We start from the raw sequence: 26,834 nt of genomic DNA, 5'->3' as shown, positions 1-26,834 counted from the left end.
TGGAGGGGCGGCAGGTAGACTAGTGGTTAGAGTGGAGGGGTGGAGGGAGGCAGGTAGACTAGTGGTTAGAGTGGAGGGGAGGCAGGTAGACTAGTGGTTAGAGTGGAGGGGCGGCAGGTAGACTAGTGGTTAGAGTGGTTAGAGTGGAGGGGCAGCAGGTAGACTAGTGGTTAGAGTGGTTAGAGTGGAGGGGCGGCAGGTAGACTAGTGGTTAGAGTGGTTAGGGGAGGGGCAGCAGGTAGACTAGTGGTTAGAGTGGAGGGGCGGCAGGTAGACTAGTGGTTAGAGTGGTTAGAGTGGAGGGGCAGCAGGTAGACTAGTGGTTAGAGTGGTTAGAGTGGAGGGGCAGCAGGTAGACTAGTGGTTAGAGTGGAGGGGCGGCAGGTAGACTAGTGGTTAGAGTGGAGGGGCGGCAGGTAGACTAGTGGTTAGAGTGGTTAGAGTGGAGGGGCAGCAGGTAGACTAGTGGTTAGAGTGGAGGGGCGGCAGGTAGACTAGTGGTTAGAGTGGTTAGAGTGGAGGGGCAGCAGGTAGACTAGTGGTTAGAGTGGAGGGGCGGCAGGTAGACTAGTGGTTAGAGTGGAGGGGCAGCAGGTAGACTAGTGGTTAGAGTGGAGGGGCGGCAGGTAGACTAGTGGTTAGACTGGTTAGAGTGGAGGGGCAGCAGGTAGACTAGTGGTTAGAGTGGAGGGGCGGCAGGTAGACTAGTGGTTAGAGTGGAGGGGCGGCAGGTAGACTAGTGGTTAGAGTGGAGGGGTGGAGGGGCAGGTAGACTAGTGGTTAGAGTGGAGGGGCAGCAGGTAGACTAGTGGTTAGAGTGGAGGGGCGGCAGGTAGACTAGTGGTTAGACTGGTTAGAGTGGAGGGGCAGCAGGTAGACTAGTGGTTAGAGTGGAGGGGCGGCAGGTAGACTAGTGGTTAGAGTGGTTAGGGTGGCGGGGCAGCAGGTAGACTAGTGGTTAGAGTGGAGGGGCAGCAGGTAGACTAGTGGTTAGAGTGGAGGGGCGGCAGGTGGTGGTTAGAGTGGAGGGGCGGCAGGTAGACTAGTGGTTAGAGTGGAGGGGAGGGGAGGCAGGTAGACTAGTGGTTAGAGTGGAGGGGCGGCAGGTAGACTAGTGGTTAGAGTGGAGGGGCAGCAGGTAGACTAGTGGTTAGAGTGGAGGGGCAGCAGGTAGACTAGTGGTTAGAGTGGTTAGAGTGGAGGGGCAGGCAGGTAGACTAGTGGTTAGAGTGGAGGGGCGGCAGGTAGACTAGTGGTTAGAGTGGAGGGGCGGCAGGTAGACTAGTGGTTAGAGTGGTTAGAGTGGAGGGGCAGCAGGTAGACTAGTGGTTAGAGTGGTTAGAGTGGAGGGGAGGCAGGTAGACTAGTGGTTAGAGTGGAGGGGCAGCAGGTAGACTAGTGGTTAGAGTGGAGGGGGAGGGGGGGCAGGTAGACTAGTGGTTAGAGTGGAGGGGTGGAGGGGCAGGCAGGTAGACTAGTGGTTAGAGTGGAGGGGAGGGCGGCAGGTAGACTAGTGGTTAGAGTGGAGGGGTGGAGGGGCAGGCAGGTAGACTAGTGGTTAGAGTGGAGGGGCTAGACTAGTGGTTAGAGTGGAGGGGTGGAGGGGCGGCAGGTAGACTAGTGGTTAGAGTGGAGGGGCGGCAGGTAGACTAGTGGTTAGAGTGGAGGGGTGGAGGGGCAGGCAGGTAGACTAGTGGTTAGAGTGGAGGGGCGGCAGGTAGACTAGTGGTTAGAGTGGAGGGGGGCGGCAGGTAGACTAGTGGTTAGAGTGGAGGGGTGGAGGGGCGGCAGGTAGACTAGTGGTTAGAGTGGAGTGGAGGGTAGGTGGTTAGAGTGGAGGGGCGGCAGGTAGACTAGTGGTTAGAGTGGAGGGGAGGGGCAGCAGGTAGACTAGTGGTTAGAGTGGAGGGGGAGGGCAGGTAGACTAGTGGTTAGAGTGGAGGGGCAGGGTAGACTAGTGGTTAGAGTGGAGGGGCGGCAGGTAGACTAGTGGTTAGAGTGGAGGGGGCAGGTAGACTAGTGGTTAGGGGAGGGCAGCAGGTAGACTAGTGGTTAGAGTGGAGGTGGTGGAGGAGGGAGGCAGGTAGACTAGTGGTTAGAGTGGAGGGGCGGCAGGTAGACTAGTGGTTAGAGTGGAGGGGCAGCAGGTAGACTAGTGGTTAGAGTGGAGGGGTGGAGGGGCGGCAGGTAGACTAGTGGTTAGAGTGGAGGGGAGGAGGGCAGGCAGGTAGACTAGTGGTTAGAGTGGAGGGGCAGCAGGTAGACTAGTGGTTAGAGTGGAGGGGCGGCAGGTAGACTAGTGGTTAGAGTGGAGGGGGAGGGGCAGGTAGACTAGTGGTTAGAGTGGAGGGGGAGGGGTAGGCAGGTAGACTAGTGGTTAGAGTGGAGGGGGAGGGGCAGGCAGGTAGACTAGTGGTTAGAGTGGAGGGGCAGCAGGTAGACTAGTGGTTAGAGTGGAGGGGCAGCAGGTAGACTAGTGGTTAGAGTGGAGGGGAGGGGCAGGCAGGTAGACTAGTGGTTAGAGTGGAGGGGCAGCAGGTAGACTAGTGGTTAGAGTGGAGGGGCGGCAGGTAGACTAGTGGTTAGAGTGGAGGGGCAGCAGGTAGACTAGTGGTTAGAGTGGAGGGGCGGCAGGTAGACTAGTGGTTAGAGTGGAGGGGCGGCAGGTAGACTAGTGGTTAGAGTGGTTAGAGTGGAGGGGCAGCAGGTAGACTAGTGGTTAGAGTGGAGGGGCAGCAGGTAGACTAGTGGTTAGATTGGAGGGGCAGCAGGTAGACTAGTGGTTAGAGTGGAGGGGCGGCAGGTAGACTAGTGGTTAGAGTGGTTAGTGGAGGGGCAGCAGGTAGACTAGTGGTTAGAGTGGAGGGGCGGCAGGTAGACTAGTGGTTAGAGTGGAGGGGAGGGGGCGGCAGGTAGACTAGTGGTTAGAGTGGAGGGGTGGAGGGGCGGCAGGTAGACTAGTGGTTAGAGTGGAGGGGGGGCAGGCAGGTAGACTAGTGGTTAGAGTGGAGGGGGAGGGGCGGCAGGTAGACTAGTGGTTAGAGTGGAGGGGCGGCAGGTAGACTAGTGGTTAGAGTGGAGGGGTGGAGGGGCGGCAGGTAGACTAGTGGTTAGAGTGGAGGGGTGGTTAGGAGGGGCAGCAGGTAGACTAGTGGTTAGAGTGGAGGGAGGGGAGGCAGGTAGACTAGTGGTTAGAGTGGAGGGGCAGCAGGTAGACTAGTGGTTAGAGTGGAGGGGCAGCAGGTAGACTAGTGGTTAGAGTGGAGGGGCGGCAGGTAGACTAGTGGTTAGAGTGGAGGGGCAGCAGGTAGACTAGTGGTTAGAGTGGAGGGGGAGGGGCAGGCAGGTAGACTAGTGGTTAGAGTGGAGGGGCGGCAGGTAGACTAGTGGTTAGAGTGGAGGGGAGGGGCAGCAGGTAGACTAGTGGTTAGAGTGGAGGGGCAGCAGGTAGACTAGTGGTTAGAGTGGAGGTGGAGGGGGGGCAGCAGGTAGACTAGTGGTTAGAGTGGAGGGGCAGCAGGTAGACTAGTGGTTAGAGTGGAGGGGCGGCAGGTAGACTAGTGGTTAGAGTGGAGGGGTGGAGGGGCGGCAGGTAGACTAGTGGTTAGAGTGGAGGGGGTGGAGGGCAGGTAGACTAGTGGTTAGAGTGGAGGGGTAGACTAGTGGTTAGGTGGAGGGGGAGGCAGGTAGACTAGTGGTTAGAGTGGAGGGGCAGCAGGTAGACTAGTGGTTAGAGTGGAGGGGTGGAGGGGCGGCAGGTAGACTAGTGGTTAGAGTGGAGGGTGGCAGGTAGACTAGTGGTTAGAGTGGAGGGGTGGAGGGGCGGCAGGTAGACTAGTGGTTAGAGTGGAGGGGTGGAGGGGCAGGTAGACTAGTGGTTAGAGTGGAGGGGTGGAGGGGCGGCAGGTAGACTAGTGGTTAGAGTGGAGGGGCGGCAGGTAGACTAGTGGTTAGAGTGGAGGGGGAGGGGCGGCAGGTAGACTAGTGGTTAGAGTGGAGGGGCAGCAGGTAGACTAGTGGTTAGAGTGGAGGGGGAGGGCAGGGTAGACTAGTGGTTAGAGTGGAGGGGCAGCAGGTAGACTAGTGGTTAGAGTGGAGGGGGGGCGGCAGGTAGACTAGTGGTTAGAGTGGAGGGGCAGCAGGTAGACTAGTGGTTAGAGTGGAGGGGCGGCAGGGTAGACTAGTGGTTAGAGTGGAGGGGCAGCAGGTTAGTGGTTAGAGTGGAGGGGCGGCAGGTAGACTAGTGGTTAGAGTGGAGGGGCGGCAGGTAGACTAGTGGTTAGGTGGAGGGGCAGCAGGTAGACAGTGGTAGACTAGTGGTTAGAGTGGTTAGAGTGGAGGGGCAGCAGGTAGACTAGTGGTTAGAGTGGAGGGGCGGCAGGTAGACTAGTGGTAGTGGTTAGAGTGGAGGGGCAGGGTAGACTAGTGGTTAGAGTGGAGGGGTGGCAGGTAGACTAGTGGTTAGAGTGGAGGGGCAGCAGGTAGACTAGTGGTTAGAGTGGAGGGGCGGCAGGTAGACTAGTGGTTAGAGTGGAGGGGTGGCAGGGTAGACTAGTGGTTAGAGTGGAGAGTGGAGGGGCGGCAGGTAGACTAGTGGTTAGAGTGGAGGGGCGGCAGGGCGGCTATGGTTAGACTAGTGGTTACAGTGGAGGGGTGGAGGGGCGGCAGGTAGACTAGTGGTTAGAGTGGAGGGGCGGCAGGTAGACTAGTGGTTAGAGTGGAGGGGTTGTTCTGGACAGGTAGACTAGTGGTTAGAGTGGAGGGGTGGAGGGGCGGCAGGTTAGTGGTTAGACATGGAGGGGTGGAGGGGAGGCAGGTAGACTAGTGGTTAGAGTGGAGGGGTTGCAGGTAGACAGTGGTTAGTGGGGGTGGAGGGGCATGACAGTGGATGGGGTGGTCATGGGAGGAATGGGGACTAGTGGTTAGAGTGGAGGGTGGAGGGGAGGCAGGTAGACTAGTGGTTAGAGTGGAGGGGTTGTTCAGGTAGACTAGTGGTTAGAGTGGAGGGGTGGTCATGACAGGTAGAATAGTGGTTAGACAGTGAAGGGGTGGAGGGGGTTGTCATGACAGTAGACTAGTGGTTGTCATGACAGTGGAGGGGTGGTCAGGGACAGGTGACTAGTGGTTAGAGTGGAGGGGGCGGCAGGTAGACTAGTGGTTATGAGTGGAGGGGTGGAGGGGCGGCAGGTAGACTAGTGGTTAGAGTGGAGGGTCGGACAGGTAGACTAGGGTTAGTCAGGGTGAATGGGGTTGTCATGACAGTGACAGTGAATGGGGTTGTTCAGACAGTGAATGGGGTTGTCATGACAGTGAATAGGGTTGTCAGTGACAGTGAATGGGGCTGTTTTGTTGGTAGACTAGTGGTTAGAGTGAATGGGGTGGTTCTGGAGGACAGTAGAATGTGGTTGTCATGGAGGGGTGGAGGGGTCACAGTAGACTAGTGGTTGACAGTGGAGGGGTGGAGGGGAGGACAGTAGAATAGTGGTTACAGTGGAGGGCGGCAGTTGTAGACTAGTGGTTAGAGTGGAGGGGTGGAGGGGGCAGGTAGACTAGTGGTTAGAGTGGAGGGGCTGTCCCTCAGGTAGACTAGTGGTTAGAGTGGAGGGGTGGCAGGTGACTAGTGGTTAGTTCCTGGTTAGAGTGGTTAGAGTGGAGGGGCTATGTCAGGTAGACTAGTGTTTAGAGTGGTTAGACCCAGTGGAGGGGCCAGGGTAGACTAGTGGTTAGAGTGGTTAGTGAGTGGAGGGGCAGCAGGTAGACTAGTGGTTAGAGTGGAGGGGCCCCAGGTAGACTAGTGGTTAGAGGGTTAGAGTGGAGGGGCAGCAGGTAGACTAGTGGTTAGAGTGGTTAGAGTGGAGGGGCAGCAGGTAGACCCCTAGTGGTTAGAGTGGAGGGGCGGCAGGTAGACTAGTGGTTAGAGTGGAGGGGCACTATGGTAGACTAGTGGTTAGACCCCCCACAGGCACAGGTCCCCTAGTGGTTAGAGTGGAGGGGCGGCAGGTAGACTAGTGGTTAGAGTGGTTAGACTAGCAGGTACACTAGTGGTCCACAGAGTGGAGGGCCCACAGACCACTGGTTAGAGTGGAGGGGCAGCAGGTAGACTAGTGGTTAGAGTGGAGGGGCTATGGTCCAGGTCCACAGACTATGGTCCACAGTGGTTAGGTCCAGGGGCACAGGTAGACTAGTGGTCCACAGTGCGGGCCCCAGGTAGACTAGTGGTTAGAGTGGAGGGGCGGCAGGTAGACTAGTGGTCCACAGTGGAGGGTCACAGCCACTATGGTCCACCACAGTGGAGGGGCAGCAGGTCCTACAGGTGAGAGTGGTCCACAGCCAGACTATGGTTACTGCCACTTGGAGTGGAGGGGCAGCTATGGTAGACACAGCCACTAGGGTCCACAGGTAGACTAGTGGTTAGAGTGGTTAGAGTGGTCCACAGCCACTATGGTTAGAGTCCACAGCCACTAGGTAGACTAGTGGTTAGAGTGGACTATGGTCCACAGTCCACAGGGGCACAGCAGGTCCACAGCCACTATGGTTAGACAGCCACTGGTTAGATGTGGACAGCCAGGTAGACTATGGTCCACAGCCACTATGGTCCACAGCCACTAGTGGTTAGAGTGGAGGGGCACTAGGTACCAGTGGTTACTAGGGTCCACAGGTAGACTATGGTCCAGTGGTCCACAGCCACTAGAGTGGAGGGTCCACAGCCACTATGGTCCAGACTATGGTTAGAGTGGAGGGGCCACAGGTACTATGGTTAGAGTGGAGGGGCCACTATGGTCCAGACAGGTTACTATGGTTACAGCCACTGGAGGGGAGGCAGGTAGCCACTATGGTCCACAGCCACTATGGTCCACAGCCACTATGGCAGGTAGACTAGGTTAGACTATGGTCCACAGCCACTATGGTAGACTATGGTTACAGCCACTATGGTCCACAGCAGGTCCAGACTATGGTTAGAGTGGAGGGCCACTATGGTAGCCACTATGGTCCAGCCAGTATGGTCCACAGCCACTATGGTAGACTATGGTTAGAGTGGACTATGGTCCAGCCACTATGGTCCAGCCACTAGTGGTTACAGCCACTATGGGGGTGGAGGGCCACTATGGTCCACTAGGTTACTATGGTCCACAGCCACTATGGTAGACTAGCCACTAGGTGGAGCCACTATGGAGGGGAGCCACTATGGTAGACTAGTGGTTAGACTATGGTAGGGGCCACAGGTAGACTATTCCACTGTTACAGCCACTGGAGGGTGGCACTATGGTAGACTAGTGGTTACAGCCACTAGGTGGAGGGGCAGCACTAGACTAGGTTTACAGCCACTAGGTGGAGGCCACTATAGACCACTAGTGGTTACAGCCACTGGTGGTACCACAGGTAGCCACTATGGTTAGCCACTAGGGTCCACAGCACTATGGTTACAGCCACTAGAGTGGAGGGGCAGCAGGTAGACTAGTGGTTAGAGTGGTTAGAGTGGAGGGGCACAGGTAGACTAGTGGTTAGACTAGGGTAGCCACTATGGTACACAGCCACTATGGTCCAGGTAGACTATGGTTACAGCCACTAGAGTGGACTATGGTCCACAGCCACTATGGTTAGAGTGGAGGGCGGCAGGTAGACTATGGTTACAGCCACTAGAGTGGAGGGGCAGCACTAGACTAGTGGTTAGAGTGGAGGGGCTATGGTAGACTATGGTTAGAGTGGAGGGGCACATGCCACTATAGACTAGTGGTTACTAGTGGAGGGCACTAGACTACCATAGGTTACCTAGGTTAGAGTGGAGGGGCACTATAGACTACCATAGGTTAGACTGGATGGGCGGCAGGTAGACTAGTGGTTAGAGTGGTTAGAGTGGTAGGGCAGCAGGTAGACTAGTGGTTAGAGTGGAGGGGCACAGGTAGACTAGTGGTTAGAGTGGAGGGGCTACAGTGGTTAGAGTGGAGGGCCAGGTAGACTACTGGTTAGAGTGGTTAGAGTGGAGGGGAGGCAGGTAGACTACCGTGGTTAGAGTGGCTACGACATAGCTAGTGGTTAGAGTGCTCTGCAGGTACCTAGTGGTTAAAAGGAGAGGCTGGCAGGTAGACTAGTGGTTAGAGTGGTTAGAGTGGAGGGGAGGCAGGTAGACTAGTGGTTAGAGTCTGAGGGGCCACAGGTTCTACTAGTGGTTAGAGTGGAGGGGCGACAGGTAGACTATTGGTTAGAGTAGTTAGAGTGGAGGGGAGGCAGGTAGACTAGTGGTTAGAGTGGAGGGGCAGCAGGCTAGACTAGTGGTTAGAGTGGTTATGGAGGCTACATGTAGACTAGTGACATACCAGTGAATGGGGTTGTTCTGTTGTCATGACAGTACCATAGGCTACCATGACAGTGAATAGGCTGACCAGTGAATGGCTTGTCATGACAGTGAATGGGGTTGTTCTGTTGGTATGACAGTGAACCATGACAGTGAATGGGCTTGTCATGACTGATTGGGGTTGTTCTGTTGACAGTGACTCCTCAGGCTACCAGTTTAAAGATGGCTACCATCTATCTTTAGAGATGTGTGTCTATGTTTAATCCATAGCTACACTATGAATGAGGACCAGTGGAGTATTAGGCTACTTTACCTCACTGTCTGACAGTAGAGCTAAAACACATGGAGGCTACCATCACTGTCTGTGCCCCAAATGCTACCACATGTCCCCTACGGACCCCTGTCCCCCATAGGCTACGGGCCCCCTGTCCCCTACGGCCCCCTGTACCCCCTGTCCCATAGGCTACGGGCCCCCTATCCCCTACGGACCCCCTGTTCCTGTAGGGCCCATATGTACCCCCTGTCCCCTAGGACCATAGTCTACTGATATGTACCATAGACCCCCATCCCCCAGGGACTACCATAGGCCCAAAGGGCCCCACAGTCACTGTCTGTCCATAGGAGACCACATGTTGAAGAACCCTTTTGGTTCCAGACAGAAACTTTTTTGCGTTCCATGTAGAACCCTTTACAGGTGTACAACAGTCTTTCGATGTGTTTAGTTGTCTTTGGAAGTGTATGATGTAAAAACCCCAGAGATGTCAGGCTCAGCTCACGCTGCTGCAGTGCCACTACACTATGAATAGATCGGTAGCCTAGCAGGAAGAAATGTCTGAACATTCTGTAGGACAAAATGAGTTAACCCTTCACACACACCGTCACCTTCTGACTGCACCGTGGTTATTTACAGTATTTAAAGAGACAGTGTTTTCACCGCAACAGATATTAGTAATATTGTAATAATAGCATCCCATCTGGCCTTCGTCTGATCTGATTCTGTAGAGACCACATGTTGTAGGTGTTAACGTACCGTCCAATCTGGCCTTTGTCTGATCTGATTCTGTTGAGACCACATGTTGTAGGTGTTAACGTACCGTCCAATCTGGCCATAGTCTGATCTGATTCTGTAGAGACCACATGTTGTAGGTGTTAACGTACCGTCCAATCTGGCCATAGTCTGATCTGATTCTGTAGAGACCACATGTTGTAGGTGTTAACGTACCGTCCAATCTGGCCATAGTCTGATCTGATTCTGTAGAGACCACATGTTGTAGGTGTTAACGTACCGTCCAATCTGGCCATAGTCTGATCTGATTCTGTAGAGACCACATGTTGTAGGTGTTAACGTACCGTCCAATCTGGCCTTTGTCTGATCTGATTCTGTTGAGACCACATGTTGTAGGTGTTAACGTACCGTCCAATCTGGCCATAGTCTGATCTGATTCTGTTGAGACCACATGTTGTAGGTGTTAACGTACCGTCCAATCTGGCCATAGTCTGATCTGATTCTGTTGAGACCACATGTTGTAGGTGTTAACGTACCGTCCAATCTGGCCATAGTCTGATCTGATTCTGTTGAGACCACATGTTGTAGGTGTTAACGTACCGTCCAATCTGGCCATAGTCTGATCTGATTCTGTAGAGACCACATGTTGTAGGTGTTAACGTACCGTCCAATCTGGCCTTTGTCTGATCTGATTCTGTTGAGACCACATGTTGTAGGTGTTAACGTACCGTCCAATCTGGCCTTTGTCTGATCTGATTCTGTTGAGACCACATGTTGTAGGTGTTAACGTACCGTCCAATCTGGCCATAGTCTGATCTGATTCTGTTGAGACCACATGTTGTAGGTGTTAACGTACCGTCCAATCTGGCCATAGTCTGATCTGATTCTGTAGAGATCACATGTTGTAGGTGTTAACGTACCGTCCAATCTGGCCTTCGTCTGATCTGATTCTGTTGAGATCACATGTTGTAGGTGTTAACGTCATAATCATTAATTTTCAAGCCAACATACATTGTGTTGCTGAATATTTTTTTCTCCGTCATTTTTGTGTCGTTCTCTCGTTCTTCGTGTTCCAGCGGTCAGTTTGCCATCGTGAAGCGTTGCTGGGAGAAGAGCACAGGGCTGGAGTTCGCCGCTAAGTTCATCAAGAAACGTCAGAGCCGATCCAGCCGGCGGGGGGTCAGGAGGGAGGAGATAGAGAGAGAGGTCAACATCCTACAGCAGACACAACACGCCAACATAGTCACCTTCCACGATGTCTACGAGAACCTCACCGACGTGGTGCTCGTCCTGGAGCTGTGAGTCACACCAGAGAGGAACACTACAGACCAGGATTAAGGAGTCAGCCAGAGAACTTTCCGGAATATTCTTATATCAGGGTTTTTTTTTCAAGGGGGGGGATAAGTTTGAAAATGTGAATGATTTAGTTGACAAAACAAGCAGAAACACATCTCGAAGATTCGCATTCTAAATAAACCAGAACAATTGTGGTGGTTATGTCTGGTTGTTTTATCAAAAGTTAGCTGGTTACCTCGTTGATCCTGCTCTGTAGTGCACACTTCTGCTCCCGTATCCACAAAAGCCTCACAGAGTTGAAAAAGCGGCTGATTTCAGATCAGTTTAGCCCTTTAGATCATAATCAATCAGACAATATGGACAGATCCTAGATCAGCCCTTGTGACTCTGAGAGGCTTTGTGGGTACGGGCCCCTAGACCATAGAAGGTTTATGATCCTGACAAATCAGTCATCAACAAATAATGTGTCTGCCTAAGACATTAATAAACACAGTCTTAGCCTGGGAGCCAGTCTGGTTTCATTTAACAAACACAGTCTTAGCCTGGGAATCAGTCTGGTTTTGTGGTCCTTCTGTAGCTCAGTTGGTAGAGCATGGCGCTTTGGGTTCGATCCCCGGGACCACCCATACGTAGAATGTATGCACGCATGACTGTAAGTTGCTTTGGATAAAAGCGTCTGCTAAATGGCATATATTATTATTATTATTATATTATCTAACAAACACAGTCTTAGCCTGGGAATCAGTCTGGTTTTATCTAACAAACACAGTCTTAGCCTGGGAGCCAGTCTGGTTTCATCTAACAAACACAGTCTTAGCCTGGGAGCCAGTCTGGTTTCATCTAACAAACACAGTCTTAGCCTGGGAGCCAGTCTGGTTTCATCTAACAAACACAGTCTTAGCCTGGGAATCAGTCTGGTTTTATCTAACAAACACTGTCTTAGCCTGGGAGCCAGTCTGGTTTTATCTAACAAACACAGTCTTAGCCTGGGAGCCAGTCTGGTTTCATCTAACAAACACAGTCTTAGCCTGGGAGCCAGTCTGGTTTTATCTAACAAACACAGTCTTAGCCTGGGAGCCAGTCTGGTTTCATCTAACAAACACAGTCTTAGCCTGGGAGCCAGTCTGGTTTTATCTAACAAACACAGTCTTAGCCTGGGAGCCAGTCTGGTTTCATCTAACAAACACAGTCTTAGCCTGGGAGCCAGTCTGGTTTCATCTAACAAACACAGTCTTAGCCTGGGAGCCAGACTGGTTTTATTTAACAAACACTGTCTTAGCCTGGGAGCCAGACTGGTTTTATCTAACAAACACTGTCTTAGCCTGGGAGGCAGACTGGTTTTATCTAACAAACAAAGTCTTAGCCTGGGAGCCAGTCTGGTTTTATCTAACAAACACAGTCTTAGCCTGGGAATCAGTCTGGTTTTATCTAACAAACACTGTCTTAGCCTGGGAGCCAGTCTGGTTTTATCTAACAAACACAGTCTTAGCCTGGGAGCCAGTCTGGTTTCATCTAACAAACACAGTCTTAGCCTGACAGCCAGTCTGGTTTCATCTAACAAACACAGTCTTAGCCTGGGAGCCAGTCTGGTTTTATCTAACAAACACAGTCTTAGCCTGGGAGCCAGTCTGGTTTTATCTAACAAACACTGTCTTAGCCTGGGAGCCAGTCTGGTTTTATCTAACAAACACAGTCTTAGCCTGGGAGCCAGTCTGGTTTTATCTAACAAACACTGTCTTAGCCTGGGAGCCAGTCTGGTTTTATCTAACAAACACTGTCTTAGCCTGGGAGCCAGTCTGGTTTTATCTTTCACCTGTAACATCTGTTGTACTATGATGGAGAGATGCTCAGTGTGTGTGTGTGTGTGTGTGTGTGTGTGTGTGTGTGTGTGTGTGTGTGTGTGTGTGTGTGTGTGTGTGTGTGTGTGTGTGTGTGTGTGTGTGTGTGTGTGTGTGTGTGTGTGTGTGTGTGTGTGCTGCAGGGTGTCTGGGGGAGAGCTGTTTGACTTCCTGGCCCAGAAGGAGTCTCTGAGTGAAGAAGAGGCAACTCAGTTTATCAAACAGATTCTGGAGGGGGTCCACTACCTACACTCTAGGAAGATAGCACACTTTGACCTCAAGGTACTGTACACACACACACACACACACACACACACACACACACACACACACACACACACACACACACACACACACACACACACACACACACACACACACACACACACACACACACACACACACACAAATAGAGGGGAGGTGTGTGTCTGTGTGAGTGTGTACACGGTGTGTGTGTACACAGTATGTGTGTGCGTGCGTGCTGCCTCTATGAGTCACTACCAATGAGGGAAGCCATTTTAGAGGCGAAGACAAGATTTAGTTTCTATGGTGACAAATAATCTCTGTGGCCAACAGCCCTGTTAGGTGGGCCAGTCTAACTCTTCAGTACCCTGCCAGTCTAGTGATGCCAGTCATTCAGAAGAGCAGCTGCAACTAAGCACAACATACTGGTCCTCCTCTCTAATGACCGATAACTACCATGAGGCCATCCTCACAACACTCTGGTCCTCCTCTCTAATGAACGATAACTACCATGGTGCCATCCTAACTGGTCCTCCTCTCTAATGAACGATAACTACCATGATGCCATCCTAACTGGTCCTCCTCTCTAATGAACGATAACTACCATGGTGCCATCCTAACTGGTCCTCCTCTCTAATGAACGATAACTACAGGACTATAGTAGGAGGAAGTTGTGTAGAACAGGGCTATAATAAAAGATCTATAGACTGCTGTACCAAGATGGTAGATATATAGAAAGATCTAATGACTGCTGTATAAAGATGGTAGATATATAGAAATATCTATAGACTGCTGTACAAAGATGGTAGATATATAGAAAGATGTGTAGACTGCTGTACAAAGATGGTAGATATATAGAAAAATCTATAGACTGCTGTACAAAGATGGTAGATATATAGAAAGATCTATAGACTGCTGTACGAAGTGAAACTGAAATATACAACTGTTTCGAGAAGTATAGTCAAATTGGTAACACTTTAGACTGCAGGTACTGTATAATGCATTATGGTCTTGTCATGAGCTTGCTTAAATGGGGGCTGGACGGCTGAAATCTGTACTGCTGAGAGCTTTAAATCCCATTAATAAGAGACACACTTGGGGGGTGCAGCTCGCAGCACTTTACCTCCGATAGAGAGATGGACAGAGAAGGAGAGAGAGAGAGAAAGTGCTGTGGTCTCACCACAGGAAGACTGGGGGGAGGGGGAGACGGGAGAGACGGGGAGGAGGAGGGGGAGACGGGAGAGACAGGGGAGAGGGAGGAGGAGGGGGAGACGGGAGAGACAGGGGAGAGAGAGAGAGAAAGTGCTGTGGTCTCACCACAGGAAGACTGGGGGAGGGGGAGACGGGAGAGACGGGGAGGAGGAGGGGGGGGAGACGGGAGAGACAGGGGAGAGGGAGGAGGAGGGGGAGACGGGAGAGACAGGGGAGAGGGAGGTGGAGGGGGAGACGGGAGAGACAGGGGAGAGGGAGGAGGAGGGGGAGACGGGGGAGAGGGAGGAGGAGGGGGAGACGGGAGAGACAGGGGAGAGGCAGGAGGAGGGGGAGACGGGAGAGACGGGGAGGAGGAGGGGGAGACGGGAGAGACAGGGGAGAGGCAGGAGGAGGGGGAGACGGGAGAGACGGGGAGGAGGAGGGGGAGACGGGAGAGACAGGGGAGAGAGAGAGAGAAAGTGCTGTGTCAGGTATGGGAAAAGGGTTCAATAAGGGTGTAGTTCTTCCCGGCGTTGACAGAGAGGCTTGCTGTGGTCTCACCACAGGAAGACTGGGGGAGGGGGAGACGGGAGAGACGGGGAGGGGATACAGAGGGGGAGACAGGAGAGACGGGAGAGAGGGAGGAGGAGACGAAAGAGACAGAAGAGGGAGGAGGAGACGAAAGAGATGGGAGAGGGAGGGGAGGGAGAGGGAGAGACGAGAGACAGAAGAGAGGGAGGAGGAGACGAAAGAGACAGAAGAGAGGGAGGAGGAGACGAAAGAGAGGGAGAGGGAGGAGGAGACGAAAGAGACAGGGGAGAGGGAGGAGGAGACGAAAGAGACAGGGGAGAGGGAAGAGGAGACAGGGGAGACGGGAGAGGGAGGAGAAGACGAACGAGACAGGGGAGAGGGAGGAGGAGACGAAAGAGACAGAAGAGGGAGGAAGAGACGAAAGAGATGGGAGAGGGAGGGGAGGGAGAGGGAGAGACGAGAGACAGAAGAGAGGGAGGAGGAGACGAAAGAGATGGGAGAGGGAGGGGAGGGAAAGGGAGAGACGAGAGACAGAAGAGAGGGAGGAGGAGACGAAAGAGACAGAAGAGAGGGAGGAGGAGACGAAAGAGAGGGAGAGGGAGGAGGAGACGAAAGAGAGGGGAGAGGGAGGAGGAGACGAAAGAGACGGGAGAGGGAGGGGAAGGAGAGGGAGAGACGAGAGAGAGGGGAGAGGGAGGAGGAGACGAAAGAGACAGAAGAGGGAGGAGGAGACGAAAGAGATGGGAGAGGGAGGGGAGGGAGAGGGAGAGACGAGAGACAGAAGAGAGGGAGGAGGAGACGAAAGAGACAGAAGAGAGGGAGGAGGAGACGAAAGAGACAGGGGAGAGGGAGGAGGAGACGAAAGAGACGGGAGAGGGAGGGGGAGGGGAAGGAGAGGGAGAGACGAGAGAGAGGGGAGAGGGAGGAGGAGACGAAAGAGACAGAAGAGGGAGGAGGAGACGAAAGAGATGGGAGAGGGAGGGGAGGGAGAGGGAGAGACGAAAGACAGAAGAGAGGGAGGAGGAGATGAAAGAGACAGAAGAGAGGGAGGAGGAGACGAAAGAGAGGGAGAGGGAGGAGGAGACGAAAGAGACAGGGGAGAGGGAGGAGGAGACGAAAGAGACAGGGGAGAGGGAAGAGGAGACAGGGGAGACGGGAGAGGGAGGAGAAGACGAACGAGACAGGGGAGAGGGAGGAGGAGACAAAAGAGACAGAAGAGGGAGGAGGAGACGAAAGAGATGGGAGAGGGAGGGGAGGGAGAGACGAGAGACAGAAGAGAGGGAGGAGGAGACGAAAGAGACAGAAGAGAGGGAGGAGGAGACGAAAGAGATGGGAGAGGGAGGAGGAGACGAAAGAGAGGGAGAGGGAGGAGGAGACGAAAGAGACAGGGGAGAGGGAGGAGGAGACGAAAGAGACAGGGGAGAGGGAAGAGGAGACAGGGGAGACGGGAGAGGGAGGAGAAGACGAACGAGACAGGAGAGGGAAGGGGAGACGAAAGAGACAGAGGAGAGGGAGGAGGAGACTAAAGAGACAGGAGAGGGAAGGGGAGACGAAAGAGACAGAGGAGAGGGAGGAGGAGACTAAAGAGACAGGAGAGGGAAGGGGAGACGAAAGAGACAGAGGAGAGGGAGGAGGAGACGAAAGAGACGGGAGAGGGAGGAGGAGGGAGAGCAGACGGGTGACATTTGGGATGCAGGCTGTACAGACTGAGGTAAATATGAATTCCAGGGGTCCATAGGAAGGCTCCTTTACACCACAGCCGGCTGGCAATGCCAAAGTCAGGAACACAGTACGGCCACGGTGATAGAAGGTCGGAGTGCAACGTTTGACCTTTTGGGTTTGTTTCAAAGGTGTCACCCAGAAGCAGGAAACAGGAGGAGAGGAGTAGCCCTGCAGAATAGGACAGGACACCCATTCAATAAGGCTACTCTTTCAACACGCTTAAGCCCTCTGACAGTGCACTTCTTTCATCCACGTTGGGTTTATCTGACGTTGGGTTGACAGGGTTAATCTGATGTTGGGATGACAGGGTTTATCTGATGTTGGGATGACAGGGTTTATCTGATGTTGGGTTTATCTGATGTTGGGTTTATCTGATGTTGGGATGACAGGGTTTATCTGATGTTGGGATGACAGGGTTTATCTGATGTTGGGATGACAGGGTTTATCTGATGTTGGGATGACAGGGTTTATCTGATGTTGGGTTGACAGGGTTTATCTGATGTTGGGATGACAGGGTTTATCTGACGTTGGGTTGACAGGGTTTATCTGACGTTGGGTTGACAGGGTTTATCTGATGTTGGGTTTATCTGACGTTGGGTTGACAGGGTTTATCTGATGTTGGGATGACAGGGTTTATCTGATGTTGGGATGACAGGGTTTATCTGACGTTGGGATGACAGGGTTTATCTCACGTTGGGTTGACAGGGTTTATCTGATGTTGGGTTTATCTGATGTTGGGTTTATCTGATGTTGGGTTGACAGGGTTTATCTGACGTTGGGTTGACAGGGTTTATCTGACGTTGGGTTGACAGGGTTTATCTGAAGTTGGGTTGACAGGGTTTATCTCACGTTGGGTTTATCTCACGTTGGGTTGACAGGGTTTATCTGATGTTGGGGTTGACAGGGTTTATCTGACGTTGGGTTGACAGGGTTTATCTGACGTTGGGTTGACAGGGTTTATCTGATGTTGGGTTGACAGGGTTTATCTCACGTTGAGTTTGACTGGGTTTATTTTCTGATCTTTTTAACCTAAGGAGAGAGGACTGGAACAGACTCAGTAAACTCATGCACACTAATGATCAGAAATGCTCTCTCAGCAAATCCCTTCACTCTCTTTCTGTTTTTCAGCCTGAAAACATCATGCTGTTGGACAAGAACGTGCCATTGCCAAGGATCAAACTAATCGATTTCGGACTCGCTCACAAAATCGAGGCGGGGGCAGAGTTTAAAAACATTTTTGGGACTCCTGAATTTGTGGGTAAGTTTAAAAAAAAAACGTTTTCCTTTATTTAACTTGACAAGTTAGTTAAGAACAAATTCTTATTTTCAATGACGGCCTATGAACAGTGGTTTAGCTGCCTTGTTCAGGGGAACAGTGGTTTAGCTGCCTTATTCAGGGGAACAGTGGTTTAACTGCCTTGTTCAGGGGAACAGTGGTTTAGCTGCCTTGTTCAGGGGAACAGTGGTTTAACTGCCTTGTTCAGGGGCAGAACGACAGATTTCAGTCTTGAGACTGACTCACATAAACATGCCATCAGTAGACTACAACACATGAATATGAATAACTACATTATCAATGTAAAATCAAATGTTAGTCACGTGCTGAATACAACAGGTGTAGTAGGGTCGCCAGGGTAGCCTAGTGATTAGAGCGTTGGACTAGTAACCGGAAGGTTGCAAGTTCAAACCCCTGAGCTGACAAGGTACAAATCTGTCATTCTGCCCCTGAACAGGCAGTTAACCCACTGTTCCTAGGCTGTCATTGAAAATAAGAATTTGTTCTTAACTGACTTGCCTAGTAAAATAAAGGTTAAATATATATATTTTTTTAAAGTAGACCTTACAGTGAAATGATGAATACAACAGGTGTAGTAGACCTCACAGTGAAATGCTGAATACAACAGGTGTAGTAGACCTTACAGTGAAATGCTGAATACAACAGGTGTAGTAGATCTCACAGTGAAATGCTGAATACAACAGGTGTAGTAGACCTCACAGTGAAATGCTGAATACAACAGGTGTAGTAGACCTTACAGTGAAATGCTGAATACAACAGGTGTAGTAGACCTCACAGTGAAATGCTGAATACAACAGGTGTAGTAGACCTTACAGTGAAATGATGAATACAACAGGTGTAGTAGACCTCACAGTGAAATGCTGAATACAACAGGTGTAGTAGACCTCACAGTGAAATGCTGAATACAACAGGTGTAGTAGACCTTACAGTGAAATGCTGAATACAACAGGTGTAGTAGACCTCACAGTGAAATGCTGAATACAACAGGTGTAGTAGACCTCACGGTGAAATGCTGAATACAACAGGTGTAGTAGACCTTACAGTGAAATGTTTACTTACAAGCCCTTAACCAACAATGCAGTTCAAGAAATAGAGTTAAGAAGATATTTACTAAATAAACTAAAGTGAAAAATACAATAAAATAAAAAAGTAACACAATAAAATAACAATGTCGAGGCTATATACCGACGTGAGTGATACGAGGTGGTACGAGGTTCCTTCACTCTGCGGTGGTACGAGGTTCCAATCACTCTGGTTCCAATCACTCTGCGGTCCAACTCGTCCTAAAGCATCTCAATTGGGTTGAGATCGGGTGATTGTGGAGGCCAGGTCATCTGATGCAGTACTCCATCACTCTCCTTCCCACATCGGCGATGGAGAGCTTGATCACACAGTCATCCGGAAACAGCTGGTGCTCTCATGCATGGTTCAGTGTTGCTTGCCTCGAAGCGAGCATAAAAGGCATTTAGCTTGTCTTGAAGGCTCGCGTCACTTGGCAGCTCGCGGCTGGGTTTCCCTTTGTAATAGTTAGCAAGCCCTGCCACATCTGACGAGCGTCAGAGCCGGTGTAGTACGATTCAATCTTAATCCTGTATTGGAGGGCGAGGGAGAGTTTTGTACATGTTTCTGTGTGTGGAGTAAAGGAGGTCCTAGAGTTTTTTTTTCCTCAGGTTGCACGTGAAATGCTGGTAGAAATGAGGTAAAACGGATTTAAGTTCCCCTGCATTAAAGTCCCCTGTCACTAGGAGTGTCGCTTTTGGATGAGCATTTTCTTGTTTGTTTATGGCCTTACACAGCGCGTTGAGTGCGGTCTTAGTGCCGGCATCGGTTTGTGGTGTTAAATAGACAGCTACGAATAATATAGATGAGAACTCTCTTGGTAGATCGTGTGGTCTACAGCTTATCATGAGGTACTCTACCTCAGGCGAGCATAACCTTGAGACTTCTTTAATGTTAGTCATCGCACACCAGCTATTATTGACAAATAGCCCCCCCCGCGCGCACCTCTCGTCTTACCAGGCGTAGCTGCTCTGTCTGGCCAATGCACGGAAAACCCAGACAGCTCTATATTATACGTGTCGTCGTTCAGCCACAACTCGGTGAAGCATAAGATATTACAGTTCCTAATGTTCCATTGGTAGGATATTCTTAATCGTAGATCATCCAGTTTATTCTCCAGACTGCTCTGATGATAGTGGTGGTTTACTCACTCTCCTACGAATTCTCCCAAAGCACCCCGACCTCCGCCCCCTTTTTCTCTGTGTCATGTATTGTCATATTATGTAACGTTCTTTCTCTTCAATGATGGTTCCTCAACTTCTCTAACTACCTCGGTTTTTTTCCCTCTGATTAGGTCTCTGGTCTCTCGAGATTCTCGTTTGAGTTTCTCATGCCAGAACCAAACTATCGTTCGTTTGCTTCACCCTTGTCCCGTCCTGTCGGAATCAGCCTGTTCTTCTGATGCTACATGGATCAGGTATTTCCTCTACGACCCAACGCACCTGGGTGTCCCAAAGCTATTCTCCTCTGCTGCTAAGAAGGGGACTCTTCTGAAAATATCAGAAGGACTTTATGATTAATTTGTCGCCCTCCTGGGGTTGTCTATTTTGCCATTATATACATCTGAAGAGGATCTATGTCTTCCTGTGTTTTGACATTAAAGTCAAAACACAGGGAATCAAAAAAATACAATGGAAAAGATGGGGATTTGAGCAAAAGCAGTGTATCTGTAATGCTCCGGGTGTCATTGGTGTGGAGTCAAATGCAGGAGAAGGGAGTTCAATGCTGTGCGTCTTTTAATAGCACCAACGCACCACAGGGTGCTCACAAAAGTTACGTTCCCAAAACACAGGGAATCAAAAAAATACAATGGAAAAATCAACCAGGCACTAAAACACAATGAACAGCGACTCTTTATTCCAAAAAGTAATACATATGGAGAAAAAAACAGGAAAACAATCACAGTGGCACTAATAGACCAGGTTGCTTCGGAAGGCACCGACCGTAGCAGAGACACCTGCTCACAAACAGCATCTGAAGAAGGTAAAACACGACAGGGCGAGACACAAACATCATACAAGGATCCGACAGAAGCGTGAAAACAGAGGGAGAAATATCCTAATCAGAGGGCAAAATAGGGGACAGGTGTGAAAAAGTAAATGAGGTAGTTAGGAGAATGAGGAACAGCTGGGAGCAGGAACGGAACGATAGGGAGGGCAGAGAGGGAGAGAGGGAGGGGAAGAGAGGGATAGAAAGAGGGAAAGAACCTAATAAGACCAGCAGAGGGAAACGAATAGAAGGGAAGCACAGAGACAAGACATGATAACCAATGACAAAACATGACACTAACACGTACCTTTACAACAGAGCCGAAGGTTACAATGAAATAATCCCGCACAACAACCAGGCGGGCCGGCTGTCTAATAAAGACAAACTAATTAAACATGAACAGGTGCTACCACTAAACATACAAGGAGGGGGAGGAAAAACAATCAGTGGCAGCTAATAGGCCGGTGATGACGACCGCCGAGCGCCACCCGCCCGGGAAGGGGAAACACCCTCGGTCGGACTCGTGACAGTATCCTTAGCTTCGGGGACTTGTTAAAGAAAAAGTCCAGTTCGAGGTGTTCATGAGACCCTGTGTTGATGTGTTGATGAGACCCTGACAAATCTCAGGTATTAACAGGAAATGCATTGTTTTGATGTAAATACTACGTTCTATCATTCATTCAGTCTTCTAGTGACCTTCTGTCTGTTAGGGACACATTCAGTCTTCTAGTGACCTTCTGTCTGTTATGGACACATTCAGTCTTCTAGTGACCTTCTGTCTGTTATGGACACATTCAGTCTTCTAGTGACCTTCTGTCTGTTATGGACACATTCAGTCTTCTAGTGACCTTCTGTCTGTTATGGACACATTCAGTCTTCTAGTGACCTTCTGTCTGTTATGGACACATTCAGTCTTCTAGTGACCTTCTGTCTGTTATGGACACATTCAGTCTTCTAGTGACCTTCTGTCTGTTATTGACACATTCAGTCTTCTAGTGACCTTCTGTCTGTTATGGACACATTAAAGATGATAATAGAAAATACACTGTTTTGATCCACTTCCCTTTTCTATTTCTGATGTGTTCTTCTGATTGGTCAACCTGTCTGTTTCAGCAACCAGAGATGGTGATGCATTTAGTGCAGTGTTCTGCTGATTGGTCAACCTGTCTGTTTCAGCAACCAGAGATAGTGAAGCATTTAGTGCAGTGTTCTGCTGATTGGTCAACCTGTCTGTTTCAGCCCCAGAGATAGTGATGCATTTAGTGCAGTGTTCTGCTGATTGGTCAACCTGTCTGTTTCAGCAACCAGAGATGGTGATGCATTTAGTGCAGTGTTCTTCTGATTGGTCAACCTGTCTGTTTCAGCCCCAGAGATAGTGAACTACGAACCGCTGGGACTGGAGGCAGATATGTGGAGTATAGGAGTCATCACCTACATCCTGTGAGTTTAGGTTCATCACGACATGAACCACACTACACATGAACCCTTCATGAACCCTTAGGGAGTTCAACACAACATGAAGCATGAACCACACTACACATGAACCCTTAGGGAGTTCAACATGAAGCATTCAACCCTTCTTAGGGAGTTCAACATGAAGCATGAACCACACTACACATGAACCCTTCTTAGGGAGTTCAACACAACATGAAGCATGAACCACACTACACATGAACCCTTAGGGAGTTCAACATGAAGCATGAACCACACATGAACCCTTCTTAGGGAGTTCAACATGAAGCATGAACCACACTACACATGAACCCTTAGGGAGTTCAACATGAAGCATGAACCACACTACACATGAACCCTTAGGGAGTTCAACATGAAGCATGAACCACACTACACATGAACCCTTCTTAGGGAGTTCAACATGAAGCATGAACCACACTACACATGAACCCTTATTAGGGAGTTCAACATGAAGCATGAACCACACTACACATGTACCCTTATTAGGGAGTTCAACATGAAGCATGAACCACACTACACATGAACCCTTCTTAGGGAGTTCAACATGAAGCATGAACCACACTATACATGAACCCTTCTTAGGGAGTTCAACACAACATGAAGCATGAACCACACTACACATGAACCCTTCTTAGGGAGTTCAACATGAAGCATGAACCACACTACACATGAACCCTTCTTAGGGAGTTCAACATGAAGCATGAACCACACTACACATGAACCCTTAGGGAGTTCAACATGAAGCATGAACCACACTATACATGAACCCTTCTTAGGGAGTTCAACATGAAGCATGAACCACACTACACATGAACCCTTCTTAGGGAGTTTAACATGAAGCATGAACCACACTCCACATGAACCCTCCTTAGGGAGTTCAACATGAAGCATGAACCACACTCCACATGAATCCTTCTTAGGGAGTTCAACATGAAGCATGAACCACAACATGAAGCATGAACCACACTACACATGAACCCTTCTTAGGGAGTTCAACATGAAGCATGATCCACACTCCACATGAACCCTTCTTAGGCATAAGAAAATACAAAATATGGGCACAATAACCCGACGCGCACTAGTCAAACACATGTACACATGCACTTACAATAAACATGAGGGGAACAGAGGGTTAAATACACAACACATAGTGAGGGAAATGTAAACCAGGTGTGTGGGAAAACAAGACAAAACAAATGGAAAATGGAAAAAAAAATGGATTGGCGACGGCTAGAAGGCCCGGCGACGTCGACCGCCGAACAGCGCCCGAACAAGGAATCAAATCAAATCAAATTTTATTTGTCACATGCAGATGTTAATGTGAGGGTAGCGAAATGCTTGTGCTTCTAGTTCCGACAATGCAGTAATAACCAACAAGTAATATAGCTAACAATTCCTAAACTACTACCTTATAGACACAAGTGTAAGGGGATAAAGAATATGTACATAAAGATACATGAACCATCGAGAGGCATCGACTTCGGCAGAAGTCGTGACATGTAAAGAGGGATGGTGTAGATGAACACATGCAATGTTCCTAACACTCCTCCTGTTCTGGCCTTGTTGTTGTTGTGTTCCAGGCTGAGTGGAGCGTCTCCCTTCCTGGGAGAGACTAAACAGGACACGCTGGCCAACATCTCAGCCATGAACTACGAGTTCGACGAGGAGTTCTTCTGTAGAACCAGTGAACTGGCCAAAAGCTTCATACGGCAGCTACTGGAGAGAGACAAGATGTAAGGAGGGGTTAGAGGTCAGGGGTCAGGGTCAGGGTCAGCTGGCTAATATGACAGCTGCTGGAGAGAGACAAGATGTAAGGGGGGATTAGAGGTCAGGGGTTAGGGGTCAGCTGGCTAATATGACAGCTACTGGAGAGAGACAAGATGTAAGGAGGGGTTAGAGGTCAGGGGTCAGGGTCAGCTGGCTAATATGACAGCTACTGGAGAGAGACAAGATGTAAGGAGGGGTTAGAGGTCAGGGGGGTCAGGGTCAGCTGGCTAATATGACAGCTGCTGGAGAGAGACAAGATGTAAGGAGGGATTAGAGGTCAGGGGTTAGGGATCAGCTGGCTAATATGACAGCTACTGGAGAGAGACAAGATGTAAGGAGGGGTTAGAGGTCAGGGGTCAGGATCAGGGTCAGCAGCATTGAAGGTCCCCAAGAACAGTGACCTTCATCATTCTTAAATGGAAGAAGTTTGCAACCACCAATCGGGTGAGAAGGGCCTCGGTCAGAAAGGTGACCAAGAACCCGATGGTCACTCTGACAGAGCTCCATAGTTCCTCCGTGGAGATGGGAGAAACTTCCAGAAGGACAACCATCTCTGCAGCACTCCACCAATCAGGCCTTTATGGTAGAGTGGCCAGATGGAAGTAACTCCTCTGTAAAAGGCACATGACAGCCCGCTTGGAGTTTTGACAAAAGGCACATAAAGGACTCTTAGACCATGAGGAACAAGATTCTCTGGTCTGATGAAACCAAGATTGAACTCTGAATGCTAAACGGAGGAAACCTGGCACCATCACTACGGTGAAGCATGGTGGTGACTGCATCACTACGGTGAAGCATGGTGGTGGCAGCATCACTACGGTGAAGCATGGTGGTGGCAGCATCACTACGGTGAAGCATGGTGGTGGCAGCATCACCACGGTGAAGCATGGTGGTGGCAGCATCATGCTGTGGGGATGTTTTTCAGCGGCAGGGACTGGGAGACTAGTCAGGATCGAGGAAAAGTTGAAGGGAGCAAAGTACAGAGAGATCCTCGATGAAGACCTGCTCCAGAGCACTCTGGTACCTCAGACTGGGGTGAAGGATCCCCTTCCAACAGGACAACGACCCTAAGCACCCAGCCAAGACAACGCAGGAAGGGCTTCGGGACAAGTGTCTGAATGTCCTTGACTGGCCCAGCCAGAGCCCGGACTTGAACTCAATAGAACATCCCTGGAGAGACCTGAAAATAGCTGTGCAGCGACGCTCCCCAACTAACCTGACAGAGCTTGAAAGGATCTGCAGAGAAGAATGGGAGAAACTCTCCAAAAACAGGTGTGCCAAGCTTGTAGTGTCATACCCAAGAAGACTCGAGGTTGTAATCACTGCCAAAGGTGCTTCAACAAAGTACTGAGTAAAGGGTCTGAATACTTATGTATTACGTATGTACGAGTTATGTCAGCTTTTTATTTTTTTATAACTTTGCAAAAATATCTAAAAAACAGTTTATTTTTTCATTATGGGGTATTGTGATGTCATTATGGGGTATTGTGATGTCATTATGGGGTATTGTGATGTCATTATGGGGTATTGTGATGTCATCGTGGGGTATTGTGATGTCATTATGGGGTATTGTGTGTAGATTGATGAGGGATTTTTTTTTTTAAATTAATTTTAGAATAAGGCTGTAATGTAGAGAAGGTCATGAGGTGTGAATACTCTACCAAATCCAGTGTAAACATGTTTGTCTTCCAGGAAGAGGTTAACTATTCAAGATGCCCTCAACCATCCCTGGATCAAGGTATATCAATGTCATATGAAAACAGCATACTATCATGATTGACAGCTTGATGTTAAGACATGCATTGTCATTTTCTTTTGTGACATAACTTCCTGGATTTTTTGCATTTGCATAACCACGCCTCCTAATTATACTGTGACATGTACTGTTCAGGCAGACACGGATTGGTTTGTTGTTTGTACGGTTTTTACATACTTGGTTTCTGACCATGTAATGTATGTTAAGCTGCTATGGACAGCACCTCCCACTCAGACAATATAGAATATATAATGACCTGGACTGCACCTCCCACTCAGACGATGTAGAATATATAATGGCCTGGCTAGTCAGATAGAGGGGGCTCTAGTCTGTTAGTTTGAAACAGATGTGTGATTCCATCAGATTAGTTTTTCCTGATAATGTTTGTCCTGCCATGTTTGTGACTCTTAACTTAAATGTGTAACCAGTTGACAAAAGAGCTTGACATTTGGTGATGGAAAGAATCTAAACAAGATGAATAACTAACCATGTGACCTGGAGTGTTGCCTGTTGGGAAATATATAACTAACCATGTGACCTGGAGTGTTGCCTGTTGGGAAATATATAACTAACCATGTGACCTGGAGTGTTGCCTGTTGGGTAATATATAACTAACCATGTGACCTGTTGGGTAATATATAACTAACCATGCCACCTGGAGTGTTGCCTGTTGGGTAATATATAACTAACCATGTGACCTGGAGTGTTGCCTGTTGGGAAATATATAACTAACCATGTGTTGCCTGTTGGGTAATATATAACTAACCATGCCACCTGGAGTGTTGCCTGTTGGGAAATATATAACTAACCATGTGACCTGGAGTGTTGCCTGTTGGGAAATATATAACTAACCATGTGACCTGGAGTGTTGCCTGTTGGGAAATATATAACTAACCATGTGACCTGGAGTGTTGCCTGTTGGGAAATATATAACTAACCATGCCACCTGGAGTGTTGCCTGTTGGGTAATATATAACTAACCATGTGACCTGGAGTGTTGCCTGTTGGGAAATATATAACTAACCATGTCACCTGGAGTGTTGCCTGTTGGGTAATATATAACTAACCATGTGACCTGGAGTGTTGCCTGTTGGGTAATATATAACTAACCATGTCACCTGGAGTGTTGCCTGTTGGGTAATATATAACTAACCATGTGACCTGGAGTGTTGCCTGTTGGGTAATATATAACTAACCATGTGACCTGGAGTGTTGCCTGTTGGGTAATATATAACTAACCATGTCAACCTGTTGGGTAATATATAACTAACCATGTCACTGGAGTGTTGCCTGTTGGGTAATATATAACTAACCATGTGACCTGGAGTGTTGCCTGTTGGGTAATATATAACTAACCATGTCACCTGGAGTGT

General features: G+C 49.7%; 1 protein-coding gene across 3 annotated transcripts in view; it reads left to right on the top strand.

The window, feature by feature from the left end:
• Positions 1-26,834, top strand: part of dapk2a (death-associated protein kinase 2a) — a 56,624-nt gene that overhangs the window by 15,112 nt on the left and 14,678 nt on the right. For all 3 annotated transcript variants that reach the window (XM_046337991.1, XM_046337989.1, XM_046337990.1), the window contains exons 3-8: positions 10,376-10,597; positions 12,577-12,715; positions 17,249-17,378; positions 21,830-21,905; positions 23,519-23,671; positions 25,398-25,443. In XM_046337991.1, coding sequence (XP_046193947.1) covers positions 10,376-10,597; positions 12,577-12,715; positions 17,249-17,378; positions 21,830-21,905; positions 23,519-23,671; positions 25,398-25,443 — 766 coding nt within the window. The remainder of the gene's footprint in view (positions 1-10,375; positions 10,598-12,576; positions 12,716-17,248; positions 17,379-21,829; positions 21,906-23,518; positions 23,672-25,397; positions 25,444-26,834) is intronic.

This window comes from Oncorhynchus gorbuscha, unplaced genomic scaffold (genome assembly GCF_021184085.1).
Source record: "Oncorhynchus gorbuscha isolate QuinsamMale2020 ecotype Even-year unplaced genomic scaffold, OgorEven_v1.0 Un_scaffold_1659, whole genome shotgun sequence".
In the NCBI taxonomy this organism is placed as follows: Eukaryota; Metazoa; Chordata; class Actinopteri; order Salmoniformes; family Salmonidae; genus Oncorhynchus; species Oncorhynchus gorbuscha.
This window is presented reverse-complemented; position numbering and strand designations above follow the sequence as displayed.